The sequence below is a fragment of the Canis lupus genome, chromosome 5, assembly GCF_011100685.1.
Source record: "Canis lupus familiaris isolate Mischka breed German Shepherd chromosome 5, alternate assembly UU_Cfam_GSD_1.0, whole genome shotgun sequence".
In the NCBI taxonomy this organism is placed as follows: domain Eukaryota; kingdom Metazoa; phylum Chordata; class Mammalia; order Carnivora; family Canidae; genus Canis; species Canis lupus.
This window is the reverse complement of record NC_049226.1, coordinates 61470956-61491683: the sequence shown is the minus strand read 5'-3', so window position 1 is coordinate 61491683 and position 20728 is coordinate 61470956. Positions and strand designations below refer to the sequence as shown.

The 20728-nt window shown below is 46.0% G+C and overlaps 1 protein-coding gene and 1 non-coding gene across 14 annotated transcripts in view; both read right to left on the bottom strand.

The window, feature by feature from the left end:
* Positions 1-20728, bottom strand: part of CAMTA1 (calmodulin binding transcription activator 1) — an 848163-nt gene that overhangs the window by 421636 nt on the left and 405799 nt on the right. For all 13 annotated transcript variants that reach the window (XM_038537825.1, XM_038537826.1, XM_038537830.1 and 10 more), the window contains one exon: positions 6002-6137. In XM_038537825.1, the coding sequence (XP_038393753.1) occupies positions 6002-6137 (136 nt within the window). The remainder of the gene's footprint in view (positions 1-6001; positions 6138-20728) is intronic.
* On the bottom strand, positions 12498-12604 carry LOC119872109. Its single transcript, XR_005360292.1, has one exon. It is a non-coding gene; the product is annotated as a U6 spliceosomal RNA (small nuclear RNA).

The window sequence follows — 20728 nt, the reverse complement described above, 5'->3', positions numbered from 1 at the left end:
GAAGGGGGATTACAAATCAAAAACCTCAGTCAAGTTCCCATGGGCATAAACATAGCTGATTCACAGGACTGAATGGCAAGGCTGGGGATAGGGCTCAGATAATGGGTGCCTATGAGAGCAGCTGGTCACTCAGCAGATGCCACTGCTCAGAGCAAGGGCCCATGGGTGACCAGACCCTGTCCTCAGAGAAGGGAAACAAGCTCCTTCCAACACTCCAAAACCTCGATGGTGGCAGTTACCACATCTCATTAAAATGACCCATATTGTGTTTCTGTAAGTTTTTTGAGCATGATGCTGCACCTCATCGGCCTCTCTCTATTCTTCCCTTAACAGGCCCTCTAGTGCCTAGATACCAGATACGGACCTTCTTGTATTCAGAAAATACCATGTACTTAATATAATATGTTTATTGAACTGGACAGGCTAGTGTCAAGTCAGAGAGAACACTTCCTAAAGAAAGGTACGGATGGAGGGCCATGGAAATGAAAGAGAGGGAATGATTACTGCTGGCTGGAGAACGCCAAGGGAGATGCCCCTGGAAGCTTCAGAAGTCTCAATGTGGACACAAGAGAACACAGGTTAGGAGCAAGGAGCACTTCGAGGTAGAGACCAGCAGGAGTGTGGCAAGTCCAGAGGGGAAAAAAGGGAGACAAAATACACAGACCAAAGGCACACTAGCACCTACAAAAACCAAGAAGTATTTATTCCATTCAAAAACACATGGTGACAACATGCAGACTCACTTGCCCTTCTGTGAGTTTGAGCTGCTCAGCCACCTTACCTCCTCTTAATCTATTCATAGCTGTTTTCCAAACTTGATTTGGGCACCATACATGTGTGTGGCTGGCTATTTTAAATATATCCCATCAGCTGCAAGCAAGATACCTATTTATCTTATGGCTGCAAGCAGAGCTGGAATGATCTGGCGTCGCCACGAGGCAGACAGTTATTTCATGCCCTGTTAATTCCTAATGCGGTAACTACAATATCATTCCTACTTTTGAAAGAGGTGCTTTTTTTTCTTTTTAATATGTGGCCTAAGTGTCCAAATAAAGAACATCACTTCTAATGAGGCTGAGTCCAAAAACATAACCTTGTTACCACTGCTGCTGTGCTCACAACAGGCTTCGGGCTCTCCGGCAGTTAGTCAAGAAGTCAAAGCAACTCTTCATTGTTTGAGGCAGTACAAACAGGTCAGCAAAACTAAACTTTCTCTTCACTGCTGAAAATTCCAATCAGAGGTGATGCCTGGCATTTCTGCCAGGCAGATGGTCCAGGCCGGGGGTTCCTGTCCACCACAGCATGGGCTCAGTGGGGAAGGATGTTCTTTGTCCACGCTGCCTACAATTGAGCCAACAGCCTCTGTGCAGTGACCACCCACTGGCTCCAAAGGCAGGATGTCTGTGGCAAGGCGTGCCTTATGATCAGAGCAGAGAAGGCCTCATCCCCGGGAGGTGAACATCTGGTCTGCTTGGGGCCGGGAGAGATTCTGACATGGTGCAATTCTGGCCACCTGTTGCTTTAAATCACATTAGCTATTTTTCAACAGAGTCTGTCACTGCCCACTGCTGTGTCTTACCCCTACCTGTTACTTTCTAGCTTCCACCAGGGCCTCTTTCCCTGTATTTATGTCACTTCTTTATGTCCCAGTCTGCTTTAGGTATGCTTCCTACGTGTTCCGCACAAGGACTTGCAATTTCTCCAACACACGCCTCATGACCTGGCGTTGGGAGTTGCATGCTTGATTTTTCTGTCCCCCTCATGACATCAAAACGATGTATCACTGCATCTTCAGGATCTATCACAAGGTGCTGGATGGAAAGCATTTGACAGATGGCTGATGGATGGAAGGTATGTGCCTGATTCAATCTAAAAACTCTACAAATCCCTCCAGGATGCCCAGGAGCAACTGGTGTCAGAGCAGGCACTTTCACCATACAACCAGGCAAATCTTGGCTCAAGTCCCAGCTCCATGCTGATTTTTGAAGGATATGTGGTGGGAGAAAGCCTGTCTGAGGCTCAATCTTTTCATCTGTGAAATGGGTATAATAATAGGTACTTTACATGGATGTTTCTATGACGGTTGAATGAGATGGTAGACCTGGTATATATATAGGAGATTCGTAAACCAGTGGCCGTTGCTGTACTAAATGCATGGCTTCTATCTGTTGTGGAAACCTGGCAGCTAAAAGGGTCCGGAGGTAGACAGCCAAGTGGTAGCCTAGGTTCTAAGATACCTGGCTCTCTCAGGAGGGTGGTGTGAAGATGGCTTCTGGGGGCCAGAGAACAGCTTCGTAAACTTTAAAAGTATGTGAGCTCTCCTGGCTTGGCCCAACGACTTCACCCAGCTCACCTAACCTAGGATGTGGCAATCTGGGAGACATGGGGATGGTTTAGATGTGCCCCTCTGCTCTCAGGGAGTCTCCTATCCCCAGACCTCCTACCCCATCAAGGCTCCAGATAAGCAGGCACGAATCTACATGGGGAGCAGGGCCAACCTCAGGCCTGCTGAGATTTCATCTCATGAAACGTTGACATCACAACCACCTTCTCTTTCCTCCCTGCCAACCTTTGTCGTCCCTGGAAACCTTATCGAGCTAGCTTCTCCGTGGCTTACAGACAAGACAACTAATCGTGGACTTAACAGCTCGTCAGCTTCAAAAGCGGCTGCCCCCATCCTGTGCCTGGCTGAGAAAATCAATGTGCTTTTGAGCTGCTGTGTGTTCCTAGGGCCCCAGCCTTGGAGAACAAAAGGAGCTGGACTGCCGAGCAGTTCCATGAACAGGCTGGAAGTTTTCCTGGCCTAAGGGAAGGCTTATAGCAAGTAATATGTTAAACGGTAGACCCAAATATCTTTATCATGCCCTTGAACTGAGGAAACCATCTCAGGTGGTAGAAAAATCACAGCTCCAAGGCCCCGTGCAGGACTATCTGCCACCCTCCACAGTAGGGGCAGAGGCTGGCACCATGCCCGGAGGAGGGAGCAATAGAGGTAGTGAGTCAATGGGAACCGCCCGATTGAATCCACTGAAGGATGAATCAGGGTTCACATGGGGAAGCCTCCTCCTGTGAGACACAAAACTCCATGTATGTCTGCATGGCAATTTCCCAGGTGGAAAGGAACACCTGTCCACTGTCCCCGCATGACCTCTGGGCTTCCCGGCCACTGGTCCCGATCAGAGCAAATGCAGGAAAAACACAGTGAGACATAGGGCTGCTCTTGTCAAAGATGTCTTTCTTTGGGGCTGTTTTAAATTACAACCCGTGGCAGACAATCTACTACAAAGGACTTCCACTAACATGATGTACTCACCCCCACAAATAATTAAGAAAAATCCGGTTCAAATTGAACAGGGTACCATCTATTATCCATCAGTGTCCAAGAGGGTACAGAAGAGATGGTAATTCTCGGTGCTGTTGGGCATACAATTAGCTCAACCATTTGGCAGAGTCTAGTAAAAGGAAAGATACTCAGAGCTCACACTTAGCAATCCTAGCAGGTCTGTGTTGCACAGGTGTACAAGCAGACGTGTATAAGCATGTTTCCTGAAACACTGTAATGTTGAAAAACTGGACAGAATCTAAAAGTCCACTGACTAGGAGGTGACTGAAATGCTTCCACGGTGGAATACTACAGAGCAGTTAAAAGGGATGAGGGGATATGAATACCAACAGAGATGTAGCTCAGACCATAGTGCGAAGTGGAAAGGGGAGCCCTGAAATACTATGTATGTCACACACACAGTCCCACCCAACTTCCAGAGTTTAGCTTGGAGCCCATCTAACTAGGCAGCTTCTCTGAGCATCCCAGCCCACTCTGGACTCTCTGGACACTTGTCCTAGAAGCTCAGGTTTCCAGATTTCTCAGCACTGTCACTTGACTCTCAGGCATGGGCACAGCTGCCTCTTCAACTTGATCACGAGTCTCTGAGGCAGAACACATGGCTTCTGTTTTCCCTGTGGATACTACAGGGCCCCACAGAGAGTAGGACCACAGTCAATGCTCATCGACCATGCCCTGAGCTCAGAGGAAGAGGCCACCCATGCCACAGGCCCGCCAGAGGGGGCTTCACTCTCTGAGAACTGGAAAGCATGCCCCTTGTGTTGTCGACTAAGGGTCTATAAGCCCATCTCCCACTCCCCACTGAGACTTAGGCACAGCAAGTAGAAGGATGTGGAAGGGAAGACCCCCCCGCCCGCCCCGTCTGGCCCATTCCCTTCCCCTATGTTCCGAGGGTCCCAACCGCCCCCATACAGGTGTCTGCATGGGAGACTGTAAGCCTGATTCGCAAATAACTCCAGACACAAATATGACCTAAAAAATAACCGAAAATCATTCTGATTCCATCTAGTGACAATTCAAATTGATAACACAGGGGAAGAAAATGAACACTGTGACTTTTTTTGGCCCTGGGCTTCCGAGCTGCTGCTGAGGGAGACTTCCACCCCGCTGTTCCGGACAATTAGAAGTTCCTGATTTACATATCACTGAAGACGGAGCCCTGCCAGAGATCTAAGGGTATGAAGCCTGCAGTGCGGCTTTGGTGTGAGTTCCTGCAGATCCTGGAAGTCCCAGCAAGAGTCCCACATGGGTCCTGCCCACACTGCTCGGTTCCCACGCCCCAAGGCCCCCACAGCCACGGCTGATGTGCTGGCATAATCACCAGTCACTGTCCTAGAGCTAGGTCCAGGGCATCATGTTCAGAGCGATCTGCATTTTAATGTCTCACCAGTCGACTAAACCATGCTGTGCAAACACAGAACCTGAGAGAATGTAGGAAAGTGGAATTTCTCGTGTTGCGGCTTCTCTTTGTTCATCATCATAAAGCATTGTTATTGGGTGTTTTAAAAAAACACAAAAACATAAAACAAAAGTTATCTCTCTCTGTGGGGTAATATAATAAAAGCCACTGGATGCTATTTTTAACAGCCATAAAAGCACATGATTAATATAGAAAAAGTCATAATGACAAAGTGCATCACAAAGAATGTCAGCCTGGAGTGTGAGCCGTTGAAGTCAAGTGGGCTTACGGTCCAAGTGATCAATCCTGGCAGGCTGGAGGACCCAACACACCAAAGGTCTCCAGGATCCCTCTCTTTCACTGGTATGAAATACCAGGTGAATCACAGGCCAGCGTCCCCGCTCTGGCCCCACACAGCATCATATTCACAGGGAAGATCCTTTACAAGAATCAGCAAGCAATGCAGTGAAGTGGGTGCTCACTAACCAGCAGGCCACGAATGCACCGCGGTTCACATCCTCTCCCTCTACATGATGGCACATGACTCGGGCTCTCAAAACAATGAAAGGACCCCAGGAGAACGACTCCATGACTGCCCAAGGGTGAGAGCCTATGGTGTCAGAATGATGGCAAAGAAAACATCCTGCACCCTATCTTCCCCCAGAACCCAAACTGAAGTTTGCACAGATCCCAAGATGTGTCCTGCAGCACCTACCTCCACCCCAGCCACAAGAATCCTGCACACCTTGTGATCCCATCTAATTATCATTAGCACTTTCAAGCTTCCTGAGGTCGCAACACCCAGAGAGACATTGATGTAGCCATTGGTAGAGGGAGTAGAGCCAAGATCTGGTTGGAAATCACCAGCTCCCAAAGGACCCACTCAACAAAGGCAGGTCCAGGCCACATTGAGAGGGAGATACCTTAGGCAGCCTCCTCCTCCCTCGTACCTGCAGGCTCTTCCATGATACATACAACACTGGATTCTGCAGGAAACTTACAAATCCCAGTCTACACACCAAGGACTCCTGAGAAACAGGAGTACTTTATCTAAGTCTGGTTTCATGGAAAACTTGAACGGAGATTGTTGGGTAAGAAAGCAAGAAAAAAACAAACAGCAAACAGGGTCTTGGCAAACAAAAGTACTTTTGACTGGCAGTCACTAGAGGTGACTGGCAGCAAATTATTCCAAAGTGATTCCATGTCATTGCAGCCCAGAAACAACATTTGTGGAACAAGAGAGCCTTTCTGCTCTTTACCTCCACTCCCTGGACTTTCAGCTTCATGTGGTCCTCTCTGGTCGTCTTCCCATCTTTCCTCTTTTTCCAGCAATATCCATCCTTCCTGTATTTCACTTTCTTCCTGTTGTAGAGTATCATTGAGCCATTCTGTGGTCTGGAAACAACAAATGGTTAAGTTACCAAGAGAACCAAGTGGAAGAAAAATTTATGAAGAAAGATATCGTAGACCAGTAAAAGTCTCTACAGAAAAGCAATATTCCACATTTGCTGGGACATAATTTTTCACCTTTTATTGCAGCTCCCTGGATTAACCATGTTTTATGGCCAGCCAAAATTTGCTTGTGGATTTGGTACCTAATGAATTAAATGTGTCAATGATAGGCTTAAAAAACATCCCCTTAGTAATATCCACCATCTAATCAAGATATACGATGTGGGGGCCTGAGCTCTGCACTAAAATGTAGAAAAAACAGCAAGAGAAAGCAAAAAGAGCCGGGGGTGTTGTGGCAGCCTGCAATATCTTATCTCTTGTAGAAAGATTTTCTACACATCTTTTAATCCATCACCCAGCATTAGGAAATAAATAAGTTTAACGCAGACGCTAGATGACTATGTTAAAAACAGACCAATGGAAAGACTAGTCGTCCAGGCCAAACGCTCTTGATTCATTGCCCGCGTTTAGATCACTGCAAGATTCAGAGGAACATCTACGGCCCTTCTCAAGCAAGCTAAGTACATGATTGTTTCACATTTGGGCTTCGGCTGTCGGAAGGCTCGGCACTGCCAAGTAAATTTGTCTAGTTGGTCCATGACCACCATAACCTTAGGAAAACAGTTTGCTGCCCACTTGCTAAATGCCAAGAGTGGCTGGTTGCTCCAGTGCCATTCAAAGAGCCTTGAATTTTCCAAAAAGAAGTCATGCGCCAACCTCAGAGAGCAGAGGATGTTCGCGCGTGCCTCCGCAACTGCAGTGGGTGCATACTTTGGTTTGGAAACACCAAAGACAGAAAGAACGAAACTCCTCTGGCAGCATGTCTACAGTACGCCACTTCCAGAAGAAAGCGGCAGCAGAGGTGGGCACACTCAGCCCTCAAGGAAGCCTGAGAACCCCCTGAAGCATCACAGCATCCTGCTCACTCCCCGTGGCCAGCTCTGCGTCCCCCTGAGACTGAAATCCCAGCACAGAAGAAGGGTCACAAATGAGTCTGTGGGCCCAGGAGACCAACACGGGCACGTCTCAGTCCCAGCCATGGTACCAGGGCTCCTTACACAAACAAGGCAAAGGAGGTGGTTTCTTCTAGTGCCAGTGGACTTCCCTGTCTCTGCTACAGCAGAGATGAGAGGGCAGGCCAGCAGGGCTTCCCCATGACCCCAGGGACAAGATCCTCCACCCCGGGCTCCTCTTCCTCTGAACAAGGGGGCATTTCACAGGCAGGCACCCAACACAGGCTAGTGATGTCTTACTACTCCACTGTCTGAAGTGGGGGGGAAGGCACACCGGGGTGACAGTGGCTAATTATTGTTCCCACCCAGCCAGACTGTGTCCTTCTACAGCAAGCTGATGACTGAACAGCAATTCCATTGCATTGGAAATTATAGACTTTCAACAGCAACTCCCAACACTTCATTGTTTGCCAATCATGGTGCAATTGGTTTGTGTCAGTATTGGTTTCCTCCTAAAGTCTGGCCGACTGAAACAATTGGGAAATGGCTTCATGCGCTTGTCACAACGCTGTCACCTGACCATCTTGTACTCACAAGTCTGCACTGAAAACCTTACAGTATTTTCCCATTTCTAAATGGCAAGTAGGCTCAAATGTGTGGCCAGCTGTGCCTGCCTATTTCCATGTCACTCCTGCTCTAGGCTCATACCATTGGAAGAGCCCAAAATCCAACTCCTATGCTTAGGGCCAGGGTCCCAGGAGTAAGCAAGGGAATACATGTTTTTTTTTGTTGTTGTTGTTGTTTTATTCATGAGAGACACACAGAGAGAAGCAGAGACTTAGGCAGAGAGAGAAGCAGTTTCCCTGCAGGGAGTCCAAAGCAGTACTCGATCCCAGGACCCCAGGATCATGACCTGAGCTGAAGGCAGACGCTCAAACACTGAGCCACCTAGTCACCCCACAAAGGAATACATTTGATCATATAGACAGGTTCTGCATTTGTCTTGCCCCTCTCAGCACAGGAATGAAGACATCCACAAGAGTGTTGCAGGGACCCCCTTGGTCCCAGGAAACTCGTCTGCGGCAACATCAATCCAGTCTAGCTTCTGGTGAGTGAAGAGGCTACATAAAGATTTGCACTATCCTCCCTTTCTAAACATGGCCAGTAAACCCCAGCAGTGTATTCAGGCCAACTGTCTTCAGATCATGACTGGTATGACTCAGAGAGAGTGAACTTCCCAAAATACTGTCAGGTCCACAGTCCGTTGTAGTCCACAAGTACACCCACATAAGGAAACCCATCTTCCTCCAGTGACCTGCCCGTTGCATCCTGAGAACGTGAGAACAGCCTCATCACCTGACACTTTGAGATGGACACAATCCCACAGGGAACCGAAGTGTCCACCTTAAATGGCCTTAATAAATAGAATCATCTCTTTAACTTGCAATAATGACAACCTAATAGTGTTTAATCCAGCACTCTGATTTTATTAGAACTTGCCTCTGCTGTGTGATGGGGAAAGTCCCTGCCTCTGTCGTTCTCAGGTCCTAAGAATGGCAAAGAGAAAATCAGACTACAGAGGGGCCCCACAGCTTGAAGAAAACTAGGCTGAACAGCGGTCCCAGAATATAATCAAGACCAAGTCGGAGCTAATGGGAAGGGATCCAGGAAAGGAGGGAGGGGTGAGGGGGATGGGCTAGGGCCCAAAGGAAAGGGCCAGGCAAGAAAAGGCTTGAGTACATCTCATCACAGCATGAAAGCACCCACCTGAGAAAAGCAGGGAAATGGTAATGGAGTTGAGAACAGAGAGTCAAGTAGGAGGCACAGGAGTCCTGCCACTTATTGATCCCAAGCCCCAGCGAGGGCCTGGCATGGGAGGAGCAGGATACATGTGTGTCTATGCCCCTGTCTACCTCCAAATGTATGTCTACACCGGCATCTACAACTATATATGCCTGCACCTCTACATACCTCTAGTTCCATCTGCATCCACCTGTGTGTCTCGATGTTGACACCTGCACCTACATCACATCGACCTCCATAGCTACATCTTTGTCCAGTTTTTGCAGCCTCACACCAACTCTGTGAGGTAAGATTATCATTCCCAACATATAGACGAAGAAACCAAACCTTTGAGGCCAGAAAGCATCCGAACAGGATTCACTCAGAGTCAGTGTGACTCCAGAGCCTCCCCCAAGTCTACTGGCTTAACATAGACTGTGGGGCCAGTCTCAGTTTGCTCTACTGGTTGGGTGATTTTTAAGGCCCTGAAAGCATTGGGCAACTTGGGGGTGAAGTCCTGACTTCCTCACCCCACAAATGGGATAACTCTGAAGCAATCCTAGGTCTCTTCACCCCATGTGTAGGACAACTCTGGATGCTCTATCTATATGGTCTTCCAGAGCCTAAGTTCCAACTGCCCAAGTGGAGACCTGCTGGACAAGAGCCCTATATTTGTATCCTTCTCCCTCCTCTCTCACGTTCATGCCCCCTGCTGGTGTTTCCCGGGACTACCTCTCAAATAAAGGGCTTGTATGCAAGTCCTCATCTCAGGGTTTCCTGGGGTAAACCCTGATTAAGCTGACAATCTTAGAGAGCCTCAGGGAAACAATCCAAGACCTCCACTGCAGCAGAGAGAGGAACATCTAGGGAAATACCATGGACAACAGGGAGCTTCATTCTAATGAGGGAGGCTTCAAGCCAAATAACCTTTTAATCTGAGAAACTAATGGCTGGCAAAACCAATAACACTCATGCAATCTGGTAAAAGATCATGAGATCAATGGAAAAACTACTGCAGATTATAAAAGTAAACAAGAAGGTATAAAATTAAGATACATATTCAATAGTTTGTGTATGTGATGTGCACACCCTCACACACAAATAGAAGGAATGACAGAGGACTCCACCGAATATATGCTATATGACTTTCGTAATACAGTAAATGCTATAGAGAAAAAGAAAGTTAAATACTTAGGCATAAATTTAATAAGAAATTCCCAAAACCTGAGGGGAAAAACTATAAAAATCTACAGGACAAAGCAGGTTCAATAAACACAAAAACATAACATGTTCTTGATTAAGAAGAGCAAAGATTATAAAAATGTCAATCGTCCCCAAATAATTTATAAATAAAAGATAATGACAATCCCATTAGGATTTTTTGCTGGATCTAAAGAATTTTTTGAAAAATTTATTGGGAAGGAAAAAAACACCAGGGATAGAAAAACTTCAATAAAGAGGCCCGAGGTATAGAAACTAGCCTTAACAGTTATTAACATGTCCCATAAAGTCTCTGTATTTTCAAAAGTATGGAATTAACATATAAATACATAGAAAGACCAAGAGAATGGGATAGGAGATCCAGAAATATCCCCACTTACATACGCAAATTTAGCATGCCCTAAAAGAGACATCAAAAGTCAATGGGAGAAGGGGACTGACTTTCTAATGAGTGATATTGGCATCTGGAAAAAGATAAAATTGGATCTACCCCTCATAGTGTACAGCAGCATGAATTCAAAATGGACCAGAGATTTAAACGTGGTAAATAAAATCACACTACTAGAGGAGAAAATATAGGTGAATTTCTCTATAACCTCCAAGTGGAGAAAACTTCCTAAGCATGATTAAAAATCCAGCAACAAGAGGTGAAAGATAGGTACATCAGAGAACATAAACATAAAACTGCCAGACTGTGTTCCAAAGTGGCAGTGCCATTTTACTTTCTGACTAGAAATGAATGAGGATTCCAACGTCTCCGCATCCTTCCCAGCATTTGGCATTGTCTCGTCACTTGGATTACAGCCATCCTCTTGGGTGTGTGGCAGTGTTTTCATTTGCATCTCCCTAATGATTAATGATGTTGAGCGTCTTTCCATGTCCTCATTAGCCATTCATCTAAGTTCTTTGGTGAAATGTCTATTTGAATCTTTTGCCCATTTTTAATTGAGTTGTGTTCTTCTTTATGTGTTGTAAGAGCTACTTCAATAAAACCTAGATAGAAGTCCTTTATCGATATTGGATTTGCAAATGTTTCATCCCAGTCCATGACTTTTCCTTTTCCTTATGGGTTTCTTTTAATTATTTATTTTTTAAAGATTTTATTTAGGGACGCCTGGGTGGCTCAGTGGTTGAGTATCTGCCTTCGGCTCAAGGCGTGATCCTGGAGGCCCGGGATCGAGTCCCACATCGGGTTCCCAGCATGGAGTCTGCTTCTCTCTCTGCCTGTGTCTCTGCTTCTCTCTCTGTGTCTTTCATGAATAAATAAATAAAATCTTTTTTAAAAAAAAGACTTTATTTACTTGACAGAAAGAGCATAAGCAGGGGGAGTGGTAGAGGGAGAGGGAGAGGGAGAGGGAGAAGCAGCCTCTCTCTTCCTCAAGCAGGGAACGCGATGCAGAGCTTGATCCCAGGACCACAGGATCACGACCCAAGCCAAAGGCAGATGCTTAACTGACTGAGCCACCCAGGTGCCCCTATGGGTTTCTTTTAAAGAGCAAGTTTTTGGCTTTGGTAAAGTTCCAATTTATCAATATTTTTCTTTTATGAATCATGCTTTCAGTATCATATCTAGGATTTTTTTTCCTAACCTGAGATCACAAAAATCTTCTCTTGTGTTTTCTTCTGAGCTTCATAGTTTTAGCTTTTACATTTAAGTCTATGATGCATTTTGAATTAATTTTTGTGTATGGTGTGAGCTAAGAGCCTACGTTGATTTTTGGCACATGGATATCCAATTCCCAGCACCATTTGTTTTTGGTTTTGTTTCTGCTTTAAAAAAAAAAAAAAAAAAAAAAGCTATCCTTTCCCCCATTGAACTGCACTTGCATGTTTGATAAAAATAAATTGACCATAAACATAAGACTTTATTTCTGGACTTCATACTTTGCTCTTTTTTCCATCCTTATTCCAATACTATACTGTCTTGATTGCTACAGCTCTGTAGTAAGTTCTGAAGTCAAAGACTATATGTCCTCAAACTTTGCTCTTATTTTTCAAAATTATTTTGGCTATCCTAGGTCCTTTGTACTCCTATAGAAACCATTAAGGTTAGTTTGACAATTTCTGCAACAACAACAACAACAAAAATGCCTGATGGGATTTCGATAGAGGTTGCAGTGAGTCTAAAAATCTATTTGGAAAGAACTGCCATCTTAACAATATTGAATCTTCCAATCACTTCTAATCACAGAACATGGAGTGCCTCTCCATTTATGTAAATCTTTCATTTCTCTAAGTAAGACTTTGGAGTACAGGTTTTATGCTTTATAAATTAAATTTATCTAAGTACTATATCCTTTTTGATTCTACTATGAATGGAATTATTTTTCTTTTTTATTTTTTAAATAAAATACTTGAATACTTCACAAATTTGGGCATGATCCTTGTGCAGGGGCCATCCTGATCTTCTCTGTATTGTTCCAACTTTAGTATATGTGCTGCTGAAGTAAACATTGTCATTATTTACTTAAAATTTCCTTTTTGTATTGCTTTTCCATGTTTCCACTTATAAATAGATATAATTTAATTTTTGTATGTTGATCTTGTATTCTATGACTTTGCTAAACTTATTAGTTCTAGCAAAATTTTTTGCAGATTCTTTAGGATCTTTTACATTTATAATCAAGTCACCTATAAATAAGTAGCATTTCAGGTCTTCCTTTCCATTATAGATGCCTTTTCTTTTTCTTGCCTTATTGCACTGGCTAGAACCTCCAATACAAAGTTGAATAGAAATGGTGAGAATAAACATCCTGTCTTGCTCCTCATCTTAGAGGGAAAACATTCAGTTTCACTTAAGTATGATGTGAACTGTATCAAAGATTTTAAATCATATAAAAAGGACTCAAGAACCAACTTGAAGAGGTTCCAAAAATGGACCATTTCAGCATCAATAAGAATAGCAATTGCTCTGGGTTAAAACACATTAAACATATTTAAATCCATAAGTTCATAATGAAACTAAAGCACATAAACAAAAAACCCAAGTGATCATTGTTGGAGGCTAGTGACCCAATACATTGTTTTGAAAACTAAAAAAGAATAAGGAGGAAGAATCAGGCATTTATCTTACCTTTCCTGCACCAACAGTTCCTTTGAGTTAACAAATTACAAAAAAAGAGGACTTTCTCTGTAGAAGTATTCCCGCCAATAAATGAAGAAGTGACAAATCACTATTTTCAACCCCTGATAATTAATGAATCATCAACAGTGACTGACATCACAAAAGAAAGACAACCAGACAAAATGTGTCCCTGATAGAATACGTTGTTGTAGGAAAAAAAAAATTAGGAGTTTGAAATTATTCAGATCTCTTGATCTACCACTTTATAAGATCCACAGAGGATAGAAGAACATGGTAAAGGATATCATGGGGATGTAATCAGCAAAACCCAGATTGTGGGAAACTCCACAAGACAAATGACCTGGATTCTTCAACAAATTAAGTGAAAAAGAGAGTAAGAGAATGCTAGAGTAGAAATATATAGACTAAAAGAGACAAAAGATGTATCAACCAGTCACAACATGTGAAAAAGAGAGTAAGAAAATGCTAGAGTAGAAATATACAGATTAAAAGAGACAAAAGATACATCAACTAGTCACAACATGTAGGCCTTACTTGGATACTGAGGTAAACAAACTCTCTGTAAAAAAAAAAAAATTATATATATATTATATATATCCCAGGACCCTGGGATCATGACCTGAGCTGAAGGCAGACACCCAACTGATTGAGCCACTCAGGTGCCCCAAAGAGATCTTATATTTTAGAGATATATACTGAAACATTTACTGATGAAATTGTATAGTGTCTAAGATATGTTTCAAAACAATGTTTGTGGTGGTAGGTAGGGGATGTGAGTGAAACAAGACTGGCCATGTGTTGGCCATAGTTGAAAGTAGATGATAAGTATATAGGAGTTTATTATATTAGGCTGTCTATATTTGTAGATGTTTGAAATTCTCCATAATAAGTTTTTTTAAAAAAAAGATGATCATGAGATTTGAAGTGAGCTCTAGGTTATAATCTTGGCTCAGTTCTTTATAATCTATGTGACCTTGGACAAATTATTTGATCTCTCTGTTGTAGTAGACATACTGCATGTGAGGTGCCCAGAATGCTGCCCACCATGTAATACATTCTTCACAACTAATAATGATAACAAACTTGGCCCCCTTTTGTAGGGTCCTACTGCCAGGGACAATGATGGAGGCACTTAGGATATGATAAAATGGCTTGTTGTAGGATGCAGCTAGAACATCCACCCATGGGAGAGGCCATCTGTCTGTAAGCAGTGAGGCACACACACACACTCATCCATTACTTTAAGGCAAATTTTTCAAAATCAGTAGCTAGGAGACAACTGATAACTGAAGATCAGAGAAGGAAGGTGTTCTTGAGAGGTTTTATATTAAATAGGAATTTTTGAAGCCACACTGTCAAGGCAAGGTTAATCCAGACAAATCCAGGAATGGTCTGGATACTCTTTCCTGAGCACGTGTCTAACTTTAGAGATCAGTATACCCCAAACAGCTCAGGTCCATGGCCCTTCCTCCTAGAAATCCCCTTCCCCTATCATCATCAGGGATGATACAGATCATCTCCAGGACCTTGACAACCACCTTAATTTCCATGCAGACAACTGAAATCCAGCCCACCACCCCAGCATCCATGGGCTTCCTGGGATCTCTTGTCAGCCCCTTCCCTTGGCCTGGCCCAGATGCAGCAGCCTTTGTGCAGCAAGCTCTGATCTGACTGATTGGCTATTGTTCCACTGAATTAATACGATATGATATGTCCCTGTGGCTTCCCCTGGAGAACAGATAATGTCCTCATGCCTAGTGAGCCTCCATAAGCAGTGTCTGGATGGCTTCAGAACAGCAAGCATCTCCAGAGAGTTCCTTTTTCCAGCTAGAACCCAAACCTGGGCAGGCTCCCCCATCTCCTTCCCTTTTATTCATTGCCCTCGGTCCCATCACTCACACAGTGAGGCACAGAGATGGACCTGGGTAGAGAGAAATGCATTTCTTGTAGTTCCAATGGCCTCTAGGCCCTGACCCCAAATGTGAAGCAGGCTCCTGTGACAAGGCACAAAGTGTAGTGTCCTAGAGCAGGGGATACTGTTCCTAAGGCCAATGCTAAATCTCTGTTCCTGTAGGTAGAAAATGAGAAATGCCACTCTCTACTGCAGCTTACATATGTGTACCCACACCCTTCTTTCTGATCTTTCCAACACAGAATGACCTGATTTCAGTGTACCATTAGAAGTACCTGGTCTAGTCCAAACGTCAATAATTGGCATGACAACAATTGCTATGACGACAAGAGGGGCCATGTATCAAGCGTTCACCATGTGTCAGATGCAGGCAAAGCCCTTCGTACCTACTTCTCATTTGAATCCCATGACAACTGTGGATGTTGTTATCCTTATTTTACAGATGAGAAGGTTTGGGGCACAGAGAAGGGAATTAATTTTCTCAAGGTCATACAGCTGGTAAGGACAGAACAAATGAACCAGCCCACTGTACCCCTTTCTGGTGTCTTGCCACAAATCCCTGGCATGTCCCCCAGGCACCCTCCTTCTCTAGGAGCAACAACCCAGGATACTTTCAGAGCCCATGGTCCCTCTCACAGCAGAACACTGTATATAAAGGAAGGATCGTTTGAGCCTGATTTAAATTGGTCCTTTAGTTTTTCCTTTTGTTGCAAAGAGAGGAAAGGAATCTGGAAAAGGAATGTCTCCCTGCTTATCTCCCTTGCACACAGACCCAGCAAGAGTAGTAATTGATGGCTGGAGCACAGCAAGGTTGATAGGATGCCAAACGGAACCCCAAGAAGCCACAGCGACAGCCCGAATCTCACGGTCAGGAGCTGGCTTATTAACTTTCAATCTGGTGTTTCCTCCTGACTTGTTTATAGGGTCTTCGCTATTTGGGGGAACAAGGAACAAGAAAACTGGTAGGGAGCAAATGGGGTCCTCTCCTCCCCCATCCCAGTCTGGCCACTGCGAGCTATTTATGGAATGATAGGGAGGAAAGGGCTGTCAGGCCCGGCCTGGGCTGCTATCTGCCAGATATGAAAACCAATTGCTTTTCATAATAAATTCCAGCTGGAGCCATAGAAATAATAGGGACCAGGAGAAGGTAACACCAATTTGCTTTATTTGATTAGCTCCTTCTTGGGCGGTCCAACCCTAGCTTCTTTTCATTAAAATAAGGGCAAATTGAAAATCGTAAAAGAGCCTTTCTTATCAGGAAACAAACGATTGCACAGATTCGTATGCCTAAAAGCCCCGGTAGCCTGAGCCAGCAGGGCCCGCGCCCGCTGGTGCTGTTCTAGATGAGGAGCTCTGGTCAGGGTGTCTTGGGCCTGTTTTCATTCTCTGGAAGGAAGGCAGGTACCAGCGCTGCCAAGCCATGAGTGCTGTGTACGCCCTGAGTCCTGCAGGCCACGCTGCACCCGAGGCTGGCCCAGCCCACAGGGCCGGCCAGGGAGACCCCCGAGGGTGGGCGCTGGACCCTCCCATCCACAGGCCAGGATGAGGGGCAGCTCAAAGCTGCCTGCACCCAGAAGCAGAAGCCAATCTGCATTTCTAGAGGAGCACTAACTGCAGCCTGCTAACCACAGTTTTGTTCCTCTAAATGGAGGCTGGAGGTCACCGGAAAGACTGCCCATAGGAAGAGGTCACTGGTAATGACCAGGAATCACTCCAGAGTAAGTCTGCAGGGACTCATTAATGGCTCCTTTACTAAAGCTCCCAGGGCGCTCAGCTTGAAATTCTATTACGACATTCAGTGATTTATTCAATTAATATTTATTGAGCAGCTATTATAAGCCAGGCATTTGTTTATGGTGCTCTAGAAGTGTCCCAAGCCCTGTCTGTGTACAGCCTGCTGTCCCGTCAGGTGGGGCGGGGGTGGAGGCTGCTCTGTGCAGGCTGGGACAGGAGGAGCAGAAGGAAGTACCCAGGGGCTTCAGAAGACCCCACTCCAGTGGGCGAGACAGGAAACGACAAGGGAGCACATCCTGTAAAGCTGGTGGTGACATGGGGACAACAAGCCTGAGACCCCTCCTGGGGCGCAGCATCTGAACAGAGGCCTAGGTGAAGGCCAGGACTCCCAGGAAAGAGAGCAGAGATATCAGTGGCCGAGAAACAAGTTTGAGGGCAGAGAGCAGGTGGGGGACAGGCAAAAGGTGAGGCTGGGGTAGACAGCCGGGCAGGCCAGGGTTGAAGGAGTGTGGATTTTGCTCCACGTGTGATGAAAGATGCAAATGAACCAGGTAGTAAACCCACACGAGTGGCAAAGAAAGAGTGGTGAGGAGTCTGGACGTTCATGCAAGTGTGACATAAGAGCAAAGACAACATAAATGAACTCTATCAGCGCACCTGCAGCAAACACAATGGAGCAGCAGCATAGGGCACACATCACAGGGAGGCTTCCTCTAGGTTGAGGCAGTGGGGCTGCTCCCCTTCAGGTCACTGCCCTCCACCCCCTCTGAGAATTCTGATCTGAACTTCACCTTTGCAGGGATGGGAAGCAATGAAGGGTTTTGAGCAGAGAAGTGGGGTGATCATGAGACTTGGCATGCCCGGCTCACCCAGACTACACACGTGTGCTGTGCGTCCTCCACCTGCCACCGTAACATGTAAACATGTTTACAGTCAACACTCTGTAAATGCTTGTCAAATAAGCGAGTTAAGCAAGCAACTCTGGCTGGAACAAAGAAAGTCCTATATTTTTTCTTGAAAATAAACAGAAAGCACCACTTACATTTAAAGTGTTTGGTCAATGACAAAGCAGAAGAAAAAAGTGAGAAAGAACATATGGCATCACCTTTCTTTGGATTAAACACTGCTGGAAAGAAAGAGAACTTTCTATCCCTGCTACTCGGCACAGCCCAGGTTATGGGAGCCTGAGCCCAGTGGAGCGAAAAGAGTATTGCTCAAATGCCACCAGCATCTGGGTCACGTTTGACCCCACCGACATCTCATTTGGCTAAAATCCATGCCCCTAAATAGATCCTGGCACTTCTATAGACCCTCACTTGTCACATTCCAACACTGATATTTTATTAATAATCCAATGTAAATCTGAGGGAAAATTAATGTGTCATCTCCTAGCAGGAAGGACTAAACATCTCAATGTGACGGTCTGTTAGAGTTGTCATTTATCATTAGCATGCAATTCAAGGCAAGCGTCCCACATTCTGGTGGGAGCGTTCGAGACAATGAATCTCTGGGAATTAGCTTCTGGTCCAATTATTCCTGTTTTTCCCCCCACCTACCTAGGAGATAAATTCTGTCTCGGTGGGAGGAAAAAAAAAAAAAGAGAGAGAGAGTGAAGAAAAGCAGGAGGAGGGAGTTTGCTATTCTCCTTCCTGGGTGAAATCAATTTTTCTCAAGGAGACAAGGCAATATTCATTTTGTGAGAAGGGAATAAGGCTGTACGCTAAAGGCCAATAAATGGAGCCGTTCTGATGAAAACTTCCTCAAATCAAATGTAGGGGAACCTCTTAATGGGCTTTGTTCTTCTTTTCCATAATCCATAACTATTAAGAGAAAGATGGGCAGACAGAGGATCCGCCAAGGGGGAGCTGTGTAAACATCAGGCAGGGCCACCTTCCAGGGAGATGCAAAGAGGTCACTGCACATACGGTCCCTCTCGCTCTCCACACGCTTCCAGGAGCTTCCTCCATGCCAGGCCACTGTCGGCTCTAGGGATCTGCTGGCAGGCACGTCCTGGTCCTCAGGGAGCTTACAGTCTAGCAAGGGAATCCATCAATAAGCAAACTAATAAAATAGACAAGTGCTATACAGAAAATAACCCAAGATAGAAATGCTGTGCATTAAAATAGAATTGTTTTGTCTAGTAACTTTTTTTTTTTTTTTTTTGATCTTCAGTGGAAAACATAAAAACACTCTCTAGAGTAAATGACACTTCTGGCTTTAAGCAAACAGAATAGCCAGGACGAAGGCTGGTTTCTCCTGCCAGTGGGAGCCGGCTAGGAGGACCCAGGAAGCCCAGGGCCAGCCCTGCCTGGGCTGACTGAACTGTCCAGCACAGGCACAGCTGTGCCTGGGGGCCTGGGGGACCCTGGCTCAGACACCACAGATGGAAATGGACAGACCAACCTTGCAGGTGCTGATCAATGATGGTGTGTCCTCCAGCATGGCAGGCGGGGGGCCAAGGGACAGAGCATTCAGCTCTGGAGTCCTTCAACGGGCCCTGTTCTCTCTGCTGGGCCCATCACCATGGGGGAGGTGTCTCCCCACTATGCTAGCCCCAACATATTTCTGCCAGCCCCCTGCAGGCCACCCATTGTGACACTCAGCAGGCTGAGCTGTCCCTACTCCTATAGCCTCTATGAGGCCCTGGGCCCTGTGGGTTTGTTTGAGCCACAGGAATTCTCTCCTTTTACCCATACAACTCCATTAGGTAGCTGCCGCGAGCTCCCCATTTTGCAGAGAAGCAGACCATGTCTCAGAGGGGACAAATGCCTCAAGGTCACAGAGCTGCCAGCTGGACGGTGAAGTTGGCCCTGGTCCACTGCCTGGCTGCCGCCCCCTCCCCCCCTCATCACCTGGCAATCACACCACTGACTCTGATCGAAAGCCTCACAGCACTGTCATGCTAGCTGAACATGTGATGAGTGCCGGAGGGGTGGGGCATGATGCCTGAGACCCTCCACCCCCAGCCAGCCTGCCCCTGCCTTCCTCTCTCCTGCCTGTCCTTCATCTTCAGACCCGGCCCAGACAGCTTTGGCCACATCCCAGCTTCAAACCCACAACTGCAGGGCGAAGATGCTGCCTGTACAGACGCCCACAGGGTCAGAACTGAGGCTGCCTCACCCCCCAGGGAGGGCACCGATGGAAGCTCTCATTCAACAGGAGACTCCAGGGCAGCTTGAGTTGGGAGTCTGTTCTTACCACATGACCAAAGCTGCCTCTTCATTTTGAATGCAGGTACCTGGGGGCCCAGGAACAGCCCCTATACAACCTGCCATGGGCCAGGCACTGAAAGGTCCCTCCTCCTCTGGCTACTGAAGACTCCCACCAGAAGTAGGTATGGGGCCAGGTTGTTCTGGGCTCCGAGAGGGACCTTCGAGAAGGGAAGATGCTGTCCGCCCATGGGACAGGCCCTGATCGGTATAGCCCTGGGCTTTTAGAGGAGTCACGGGCGCCAGTTCTCTGTACCCAACTGGCACGGAGCCCAGGGGCTGCAGGATGCATTGGAAATCATCTCAGCTGCCCTTTACCTGGGCCGAGAAATGATGACTTTCTCCCCAGTCTCTCAGTCTTGGGCTCCCAGGCATAAAAGCCTGAATGATACCTCCATCCAAGGCCATGACCTGCAGCTGTCACCTCCATCTTGACATGAACAATGATTTTCTCCCACACAGAAGACCAAAAACCCCAGTAAACGCTGCTGGGATTAATAACAGAATCCGGGAAATGACCTTTGGTGCAGATGGAGGGGTGATGAGGCAGAGAGATTCAGGGGGATGTTCCAGATGGCAGAAAACAGGCAAGGAAGGAGCTTTTCCATGAGCAACGGCCAGTCTGGGGAGGGCTGCAG